The sequence below is a fragment of the Protopterus annectens genome, chromosome 16.part0 (assembly GCF_019279795.1).
Source record: "Protopterus annectens isolate FY-2018-M chromosome 16.part0, PAN1.0, whole genome shotgun sequence".
NCBI classification, from domain to species: Eukaryota; Metazoa; Chordata; order Ceratodontiformes; family Protopteridae; genus Protopterus; species Protopterus annectens.
Genome location: NC_056750.1, coordinates 679413136 through 679424900, shown reverse-complemented (window position 1 = coordinate 679424900; position 11765 = coordinate 679413136). Strand labels below are relative to the sequence as shown.

Genomic DNA, 11765 nt, shown 5'->3' with positions numbered 1-11765 from the left:
TTCAGTTACTACAGAAAAAATGTTATTTTTTCACTAAATATGTATCTAATGAATTCCATTAAATGCTTTGTGGTCTCCTTATGTGATTGCACAGTTTACTGTAAATGAAATAACAAAATCACAGTCCAACAGTTTTTTTAAAAAAAAATTTATTAGGTGACTTTTGAACTTGGAAGTTTGACCTCAGTCAGCAAGATTTAGCAGGCTTCGGGAAGCTGAGTACCTTATTTAATGGTTGGTTTTAAATACTTCATGTCACAAGAATTGAAGGTAAAAATTTCTTGTGAAAAAAAAACTTTTTAAGATTTCCTTCATTGTATTTTATGCTTATTTAAATGCTAATATAAGGTTTTTGCTTCATACAAAATTTAATGGTAGAAACAACTGCAGAATTCAGAATTTGGCTAATAAACATTAGTCAGGCAGTGAATTATTCAGTCATAGGACTTTTTAAAATTAGTTCCAATTTTGTTTTGCATGTATGGAACTCTTTAATGACCTTCTGAACACTTTTTAGTATAAATTGTTTTTTACACAAACCCCCAATTTATAACAAATTTAATTACAAATTAACAACTGATGAATACATTGTATCAAAAAGTACGAAGAAAAACAATTTCCATGCACATGGTTCATAAATTATTACATGCAAACATTACTTATTCAAAGTACAGCCACTACTAAACTGTATTCTGGATGCAGAAAACTTGATGGTGCATTTTGTCATTTGGCAACCCACTATGAAAAGTTCAGGGAAAATATATCCTTACACATAAGTACACTATTATACATACATATCTCTCTAGCTATATCCACCTATGGATAGATAGATGAATGTATGTATGTATGTATGTGTATATATATATATATATATATATATATATATGTACATATATATATATATATATATATATATATGTGTGCGTGCGCTCATGTGTTTTATGTATGTATATATTCCTATAATTTTGAAGTAAACAGCACAGAAAATAGAGGCTGTACAAAATATAGGAATGCTGAGGCATAAACAGAGTTCTATCTTAAGGAGTGGCTTCATCATTAAAGGGTCTAACAAATTTATATACTGGTTAGCTACATGTACACAAATTTTAAGATTTTTCTTGCTTATCACCTTAACTGTGTGGTCCATCTTTAAGAATCATGCACCCATTTTTTTCTCAGTGTTGTAGCTGACAATATTAAAACTTGCTGTATAGCTGGGAAAGTCATAAAACATAACTGTGTATATAACATTTTTCTTCCTAAACCTGCAATGTGGGTACAGTTGGTGCATGCATTGTCTGAAATATTATATATTTTTTACTTTTTGCTTCTTAAAGTAAAACATCCCATTTTCTTTAAAATTTAAAAGAAACATTGTGCCTTTTATATAAGGAAACATATAAAACATTTGGTCACAATCATGCTGAAGCCTGAAACTGGAGAATCCAGCAGGTAAAGCTACAGAATGGATGAAAATCATTTTAAAATTCTTAATTTGTTGCATAGCCCCACTGATAAGTAACATCCATTATCCGTAACAGATCTTTCAGAGCATGCACTTTCACCTAAAGTGCATTTTTTTCTTTTACTACATTTTTTTTTTTAAAAAGAAAGGCAACATCAATGCTATCTCAAACTGTCCTCAACATAGACAAACTACTCACATAAAACTTTGTGTTTATCACCTTTATAAACCAAGTTAAAGACTGAACATGCAGTATGATTTTTCTCCTTGAACATAGCACAAATTATGCTGCCCCTGTATGTGTAGTGTTGCAGGACTAGCTGCGCCATTCAATGATAAAAGCCCAGTTTACTGAATTACTGAAATCTCTATGTATGTTAGCATTGGTGTCACTCTGGCTAGTACTTATTCATATTTCTGACTTTATAAATCACATATATGATGCTATACACCTGTCTTCCAGGCATACCTTCCAGGCTCCCTCTCCCAAGTTTTGATGCACTTAAGTAAGAGACAGCATCATCACTTGGAGATATTTAAAAGGTTAGGCACTTGGTAGTTAACTGGAGTAGTTAATAAAATGGCAGAACCTGGAATGACAGTGGACTAAATTCTACACATGGAATTTTTGTACAATTTACAAAAATGCATACAATGTAAAATAATGTCTTACTATTCCTTTAAACAGTGAAAATTTCTTCCTTTTTTGCTGAAACCACATACATACTGTAAACTTCTCAGATGGAGATGTTGCAATAAAAGGAACAGCAGCAAGCAAAGTTGATTCTGGCATTCCAAAATCATCCACATAACATAGCCCTCTGCAAACCCTTTGGGACGGATGCTTAAAAGTTAACAGAACATCGTGCACCATGTCTGGTTGCAGTTATATCTGTACCCTCCCACACTGCATGCTATGATACATTTATCTGCAACATAAAATTACATAATATGCACATTCTGCACAAGAAAATTACACAAATTCAATGCATTGTGCAACTATTTTTCTGCAGGCAAATATGTCTGAAATACAGACAATAAAGACAATTTTGCACATTGAACAAATTCAGCAGTACCAAACAAACAAACAAAAAAAAAACAACAGAGATATGTAGGAAGATACCTGGTCAACATGTTTAAACATTTGCTTTGTCCCCTAAATTTAATGAAAATGCTGGAACAACAAATGTACAAAAGGAAAGTACTCATGAACTGAAGCAGAGAAATACAAATGGCATAGTGCATTATCATCAGCAGCTCAAGATTTGTTTACTGGCTCCATTTAAAATAGTCACTCTCTCCCTAAAATATCAAGTCTCAATAATGTTCTTTTTTATAATTAATGTATAAATACAGTTAATAATTTCACCCCCTTTTTATTTATTTTTACAGGAGATAAAATACATAATTATATCTTACATCTGTCTTCCAAAGATGAATGCACACACATGTACAGTATATACAATCAACAGAATAAGTCTGCTGTTCACATACAGTGCAGATGATTTTGGCATCTGTTTTGTGTTGTGAAATATCTACTAGGTAGGGAATGGGGAAATCAGAACAAAACAGTTGTTTTGCTTAATGTTCAAATTCAGTGACTTTAAAAATCACCAGGCTGAATGTTTGTTTTTTTCCAGGTGTAGTGAACTGATACACACTGATACTCCAAATTTCTTCTTCCTTCCATCTGTCATTTTACTTCATATATAATATATACGTGTGCATATATATGTATTTATACACAATCAGATCTATATCAGCCTTCAGATGATAAAACTCATCAAAATATTGTACATGTGCCAGCCTTGCCCAAATGGCATACTAACACCAGTCATCTTCATCTGTTGCATGGTAGTGTCTGCGGTCTCTCGTCCCAGTCCCAGGGCCCATATTGACACCCAGGGCATAGTGATAGCCATTGGGAACCCTTCGACTTTGGTGTGGTTGTGATGTTAAGGATGAAACATAAGATGTCCTTGATGATCTTCCTGAATTTGTAGCTGCCGCCTCTTCAAATGTTAGTGGATCATCACGTAGGCTGTGATATATGTAGTCACTGTCATCACGATGCCCGAGATAAGGATCAGAACCAATTCTAGCAACCATAATATTTGAATGACTTTGAGACTCACTGTGCAGTAAAGCATTGTGCTCTGACAAACCCCGACTGAGTCGACCTGGAGAAAATGTTGGCAAGCCACTCTGATAGTTTGAGAAATGTACAGGCGATGAATTGGCAGTCTTGTATGTGATGTTGGGACGAGGGGTTAGAGGCGTCTGTGGAAGTTGTCTCCGACTTCGGCACGGAGTGCTTGCACCAGAATTTGACAGCGCTGGACTCCCATTAACTGAACCACTGCCCTACACAAAAATTGGAACAAAGCAAATCAAAATAAAAAAACAGACAGACATGCACGCACAGAAAACATAGGGACATTGACAGAAGGGATACACAAGTTCACAGAAGGAAGGAAAATAAAAACGTTCAAACAACCACAAGAAAGGGGGCAAATTAAAGAACAGAAACACAAGAAAGATGTTAAGAGGACTGGAGAATCAAAATATTATGACGAGCAGAAGGAGCCATTAAGGTTTACTGTAGTAGTACTACTATTCAGAATACAGTAAACAAATCAAAAGGGGAATAAAAAACACTGAAAGGTCTATTACATTAGCATTCATCAAACAGCATTTAAAAGACATGTTATTTATGGCTGGCATGGTTTTCCAACAGCAGATGTAATGGGTATACAGTAACACCTCAGCCCCCACTCCATAGTGACAAATTTATTATGAAACATAAAATGGTAAAGGGAAGAGTTCAGTTAAAAAAAAAATAATCAAATTTTCAATCCATGATGTTGGTTTACCATATGTTGGCCATCTCGTGTATAACATATTGATCTTGCAGGTTTAATAACATTTTCTACTACAGTACCACCCAGAAATAAACAACAACACAACTTGCCCTCCTCCATTTAAAATTCAAAATGTATTAAATTTATAGTGTACACATAAAAAGACGAGATCATGCATGTTTCTGTGAAGACAATTGAAATCATCATCACTCCCCTTTTGGTATGCATTATGCAAATTTCATGAGATCAGCAAATAAACATCATAGTGTATAGGACAACATATGCTGTGAATCATTTGGATAGTTCTTTTTATACTTCCAGCTAGGAAAAAAATGCATCTCATTAAAATTACGAAAATATGGTCAATAAGGACCTTGTTGAATAATGGCATAGAAGTGACCTTCCAGAACATTAAAGTTCCATGCCTAGCAGTTTAATGTAGTCCATAATGCCTTTGGTGGAGTGTCCCTTATGCTGTTTATTGATATGAAATGTGATCTTGAAAGTGTTACTAGGTTGAAGCAGCAGCAACATTTTGATGCCAAAATCCACGTAACAAGATATTTTTTTTCTTTGTCAAACCTCAGCAGCTATGAATTGTAGGTTAAATTTAACAGTGACAGCACTGGAATACACCAGAATGCTGGTCATCTCTGCTAAGATTGTTTTTATTGCAGCTGATGATCCTTACATTCTTGCTTTTAGCAACACATGACTTTACTTCCCTTATTACAGTCCAGCTACCGAATGAAAGAACATGATTCATTAAAGTCAGAAATAAACTAATGTTCAGAATGAAGTCCACAAATTTAAATATTAGACTCAAGTAACAGTTTCTACAGCATTGCTCTATTACATAGACCTTAGCCCACATCCCACTGGAACCAAGCCCTGGACCCAAAGGCAGTGGAAGTGCATAAACATTGTTGAGCGGGTAAATGTGGAAAAACTACTAGATATGCTTCCTAACAAATTGTGTATGTTGAAAAGCAGTGCTTTGTCATGTTTTAATTTACTGCAGTATGTAGCTACCAATATATTATGCGAAATGAAAATTAAGACATTAAAGTGACTTATTATCTAACCCCTGACAATGATGTTTATGTTGCAAATGGAAAAGTGGATAAACGTTTGATTTTATGCTTTAGTTAATTTGTAAGTACAAAGAGATTCTGCATACTAAAATGGGATGCGGGAGATAGTAAGAAAATGACATTCCGCTATGTTAAAATGAGTGATGGGAGATGAAACTGTAAATAGTATTTTTGCATAAATAGTGTATACATATTAAAAAAAAGCTTGTATTTGTATAGATGTTGTAAATAAGACTAATGTTGTAAATGAAGAAGCCTACTCTTTTTGAGGAGTGCCTTGTTATCATTTATATCCACCTGAGCAACCAAAACTCAGACAGACAGGAACACAGTTTAATGTTTCAGCCAAATGATGGCACCTGAACAGTGCATCACCCCACTTGTGCAACACTGCAGTGTCAGTATTGGAACAGCAATGCAGACAGCTATTGAGAGAGTAGAGCTTGCAGCTTTCTGATCTGCCTGCATCAAAAACAATTATTTATTAACAACTTTAAAACATGAATATAGCGCTAAGTATCAGATGACTTTTTTCTTTTTCTTTTTGGGGGGGGGGGTACCAAGACATCCTTTTAACAAATCTAGTTTTCTTTTTCTCTCACGTTTACACACCATGTGGTACACATTAGGCAATGAGCACCTTTCAATGCCCGCTGCTTCTGTAGCAGTTACAGGTTTTATGCCTCGGGTTACTAGCCCAAAGCCCAACCCTCCTCTGAGGGTGCACCACACACATACACACACACACACACACACACACACACACACACACACACACACACACCTAGGACTAATTTAGAGTGTCCAATTCACCTACTGCATGTCTTTGGAATGTTGATGGAAACTGGTGTACCTGGAGGAAACCTGCACGAATGCATCCCACACAGAAGGCACCCCAGTCGAGAATCAAACCAGAGAACCTCTTGCTGTGAGGTGACAATGCTAACCTCTGCACCACTGCCCCAAACAAATCTAGTTTTAGAAATATATATTTCAGCTATGTCAGGAGGAATCATATCCGAAATATTTAATATTGGGTGAAGTTAAGAATAGTGTGTGCTTGCGCAAAGACATACACAAGCTTGTGTGGTTTAGTCTAGTACATACATATACCCAAGCATGGTTCTCCCCATCTGTTATGCTTCATCTTCTACATCAGTATTTAGGCTGACATTTTAGCATTCAGTTACTTTGACATCTTAGCTGTATATGTATTTATATATCTGCCATGCTGGGTATTGATGAACATTATCAATGTAGTGTAGTCATTTTTTTAAATACATTGGTTACAGTATGTGAGCCTGGTCAAAGGCACAAGTTTAGTTACAGTCAACCAAGAACAGCCTAGAGTCAAGGTGGCATTCTTGAATGCTTAATGACAAGCTGTATTGGATGACAGGGCGGCTAATGATCTTTCACAACAAAGAAGAAGAGGATACTGGGAAAACAGTGCCATTATAGCCAAAATTAGCAGATTGGATATGGTGATAAAAGAGAGAGTTCTATATAACTGCAGAATATGTGAGGAGAACTTGGTTAGGAAAATTCTGGATGGAAGGATTTTTTTTTTCTTTAAGTATATCAAGCAAGAAAAAGAGAAACCTGTGAAAGTGACCATTACAGATAGTAAGTGAAAAGTCAATTTTTTAATGATCAGACAAATAATTTAAAACAAGTGGGCATTAAAGTGGCTGCAGGAGGTTAGTGAGGATGATCTCAGACCAGTTTTGGGTGGGTTCAGTTTTGCCAAGGTTTCTGGTCTGGATGATTTAACTAGCAGGGATTTAGACATGCTTATTTTGGTAAAACCTTACTCATATATAAAGGTAAAGAGCAGCAAATATTCCTGATGAAGGTTACAGTTATTAAGCCAGTCTATAAATGCAAGGGTGATAAATTCTGGGTAAATAAGTACAGCCCAGTTAACTTGTTGCGATACACAAGAAAGATCCTAAAGGTTTGGTAATAGATAAAGTTCAAGAAGAGCTAAACACTCTGGACCTGGTGAACATACACCAATATGCATATTTGCAGCAGACGTCTACAAAATCCATAAGCTTATTATTATTATAGCACTGGATGAAAATATATAAACAGCTGTAACTGTATTGAGTTTTCTTCAGCATTTGACAAAGTAAGTCTTGCAAAATTGATTGGTAAGTTTTGTAGACTGCAGATATCTGGAACCTTGAAAAACTTGATAATTTCTTGGCTTCATGACAGAAAGTTGTTGGTTAGTACAAGTTCTGTTTAGGGTGATGTAAGGGTTATGGTAATGGAGTGCTTCAGGGATCAATCCTAGGGCCATGCCTTTATTTCTTTATTTGTTTGACATAAATATTCAGTTAAATCTCTTCTGTTGAAATTACGTGAATAATCTTAAACTCAGTAAATACACACCTAAAAAGATTATGTCAATAACAAATACTTTAGACATGTCTACAAAATTTCTGTGAACCAGCAGATGAGAATTATATTCCATAAGCACCAGTAAGACTATGATAACAACCTTAATTTCTAGATGGCTTAATTCTGCAAGCAGCCTTCATAGCAGGATGAGGAGTCCAAATGTAAAGATTTGAGCATAGGGGTTGATTCATACTTAAGACTTCCCTGAGCAAGTGAGTGAAATGTTAACTGAGAGTAATAAAATCTTAGGTTGTATAAAAAGCATTTATGACATCAAGAAACCATACTGTTATGATAACTTTATTTTTAAGTCTAATTAGACCAAACATGGACTCAAGTCCTTTTCTGTGGTTTCTGTACAAAACCTGCAAATAAATAAATTCACATTTGTTTTTAGCAAAACACACTAGAATAATTACTGGCACGAATCGGTTAACTTATGAGGAGAGACTTACTCGTAAGACTAAACAACATCAAATATTCACACAAAAAGGGTCTGTTTGTTACAAATGGTTAAGGCCATAGGGGATTTGTTTCTGTGGGAAAACAATTAAAAAAGAGAACAATACTCATAATGACTTTTATTCCTAAGGGTATCTAGGTTCAAAGCAATGATTGATAATTTGTATGGTAGTTTATGCCTTATGGGATGACAAGATACTAGAACACAAGCCTGAGCCTGTCCTATCATTGTATTGCATTGCAATAAAAACACAGAAATGGCAGAAAAGAGAAAAATGTCATTTACCACAGCTGGCATTGTTTTTATCAGTTAGGCTTGCAAATGTGTTCAAACCACCCACCCATATGTAAATACAACTGTACTAATACCCCAACATGAGTAATCGCTAAAATATGTAAGGTAATTTTCCCATTAAAAGATGCCAGTTTGTGAAAGAAGCACTATGTGAATATGAATCTGACAAGTGGGCAATGGACCAATAATAGTGGACAGTTGGACAATTAACAAATGTAGTCTAACATTATTAAGTTTGCCAGTATAAGCAGTCAGTGTATGAATACTCTGTTTCTACATGGTAGTCAAGAGAGCACAGATGTTTCAAGTCAGTGATAGAAATATCATGTTTGAAGACCCAGGGCTGGAATGAAATATAGTGTGTTAGGAAAATGGATCGAGTTACCGGGGGCCAAGAGCTAAGGAGGAAACAGAATTATAGTGATTCAATGGGGTAGGTCATGCTACAGTTTTTACAATTATTATTCCCTGTAATCCAATTTTTAATAAGTATGTGAAGAATGCTGAGTTCTGTACACTATAGGTGTCAAGTTGTAAAGAGTCAAGCTTTAGAAAAGGTATAACTCAACGTTATATCCTTGAGCCTAGATGTGGTCGTAAGAATGATTAGAAAGTCTTTGACTGATGTTGTCTGAGTTCTAAATGGCTGGCTATAGTTTACCAGGTGGTCTAAATTGGGACAACGTATTTTGTACAGACATTTGTGTGTGAATTGCACTTGAGTGCCTTTTTGCAAATTAGTCATCTCTTATTTTGTATTGGACAAAGCAAAGTAGCAGGTTGCATAGTAACTGTGAACTGAGTCACTAATTTTTTAAACTTGTCAGCTTTGGCATAAGTATGAGAAGTGTTAACTAGGATTAGTGAACTATATGTCAATTTTAAGAGTTAGCACAGCTTGGTCAATGATGGCATTTATTTTGGATGTTTGGTTCTACATATTGCCTCCCTCCCCGTATGGGGGTTACTGCCTATACCATATCATCTTCTTGGATTTAGAAGGATATTTTGTCATTTAGGATGCCCCGGTGCTTGTAGGCCTGCAGTGTTTTAAAAGGCCCAGTAGCACATTTGAGTACAATCACATTCTGCAACCTGCAACTGCTGACACACAGCACGGCATTTGTTTTGATTACATTTATAGAAGTCTGCTGTTGCCCTACATGTTGATCACTGTTGCAGTAGCCTTAGCTATATGTTTTATCCTGCAAAGAATATAACTACCAGACAGCTTCTAAACCTTCAGGGAACCTTCCACACACCCATAACATTGGTCAACTTGAACTTGCCAAGAGACAAGTTTGGGTTCCAAGCCCTTCTGAGGTTTAATGCTGCCAAAGAGTACACTCCTGTGAGGCTTTCAAGGATTGATGGTCAGCTTGTGCTGTTCCTTTGCCTGGCAAATAAGTTCCCTTTGGGAAAATAAAAAAATTTCCATTCAATAATGTGTTTATTATTAACATTTTCTTCTTCAGGAATGTTATTTTAAAGCTAAGAGTTTGTGTTTTATTAGACTGTCATGAGACTATAGTGTATTTTTAAATGGGAGCGCTCTTTTTTCCTGTCAGTTTAAAAGTTGTTTAAAATAATTGAAAACCAAAACCAATTTTTCTGTGGAGAGATTATAAATATTTGCCAACTCCTTAAAGTAAAAGTGTTTTAAAGTGCTTTGTAATGTGTTTATCTGTGAAAAAATGACTTTTAAAGACTTATTTTTACCAGCATTTGTTGCTTGCTTTCCAAAGGAAAAAAAGTAAAATGTTTGGCTTGAATATGGAACACTCTGTTGGTCGCATTACCGGTCCTTCTTCCAGCCACAAAAAGAAAAAGTTAAGCAAATAGCCTTTCCCATCACAGCAATCTAGGAATTTACAGGTAGGTGACTCTACATTGGTCTTTAAATTCTACCTCAGATTACTTATCTTTCACCCTGGATCCTGGTGGTGTAGCACCTACACCTTTTAGACTATTTCTAGAATGTTATAGTGCTTTCAGTGGGAGAATGCTGAGGTTTCTCAGTCTCTCAGAAAATACTATGAGCTGTTACAGAAGGAATGTAGAGAACCTGCACCCATTACTCCAGTTCTCTCAGCTTTAGAGGGTGTGTTACCGCATGCAATTTTCCTGATAGTCAGACAGCTGCCCCCAAAAAAGGCAGACAGGCTGTATAAAGTCCCTCAATCTTTTACGTTTTTATATACTCTTCCCAAACTTGAACCAGCAGCTATAGCTTTAATCTTTCTACTAATAAACAGTTAATTCCAGTGTTACTCTTTCTGATAAGAATGGGGAGATTATTAATACGTATGGAAAAAAGTATGCTTCTGCAAAACTGATTTTCAGAATTTTTAATTGTCAGACTTCTATGTTGAGTTTTTTTCTAATTATGAAAGCATGAGGAATATTTATCTGCAGATCCAATATTGTCTATTTTCATCTGTTCAAACATGTGGGTTGTTGGATCTGACATCGGCGCCGATCTCAAACTTATCAGTTCCGGAGCTCAGACTCCTCCCCTAGGCTGATCTCATTTGCTACTTGAACAATTCAGATCTGCAGAGATCTCTCAGTGATTATATGAATGTTTTTCTGGTTATACTGCTCTCCTACTGTTAGAATGCCCATAGTTTCTCCTTTTATACATTTCCAGTAGTTTTAGACCTTTAGTACTTGTCTTTTCTAATCAACATAGATAGCTTAGTATTGAGTTTGTACCACATTTGTTCTCATGTGATATTTTCTCTTGTTTAGTTTTAGCAAGTCAGAAATAGCAGACTTCAAAAAATGTACAGTGTGTGGGCACAAGTTGCCCCCTCTGGATCCACACTCTGTGTGTCTACTGTCTTGGTGACATTAACCTAAAGACCAATTGCCAGTCTTGTGTGGCCTTCAGTGCCAGGTCTAAGTTCTTATGGGGGTTCTTCTAGCTCAGACAGGGGCTACCCCTTCATGTTCTCCTTCTTCCTCTACCAGCAAAGAGAACGATAAATCTAAAGCCAAGTCACAGGACAAAGAGAAATAAAAGGAAAGGAGTAAATCTCCTTCAAAATCTTCAAAAAAAAATATCCCCAAAATGACAATGTCTATAGGTCCTGATCCAAAGATTCCAAGAAGAATGAAACTGAAAATTCCATGGCCCCAAACTCCTTCTCCAAGAAAAAGTTCTTCACTGGAATAAC

General features: G+C 35.8%; 1 protein-coding gene across 1 annotated transcript in view; it reads right to left on the bottom strand.

The window, feature by feature from the left end:
* Positions 1 to 911: 911 nt before the first annotated feature.
* Positions 912 to 11765, bottom strand: part of CACNA1B (calcium voltage-gated channel subunit alpha1 B) — a 3578581-nt gene continuing 3567727 nt past the window's right edge. Inside the window, exon 49 of the mRNA XM_044058770.1 lies at positions 912 to 3829. Within this exon, the coding sequence (XP_043914705.1) occupies positions 3290 to 3829 (540 nt within the window). The 3' untranslated portion in view covers positions 912 to 3289. The remainder of the gene's footprint in view (positions 3830 to 11765) is intronic.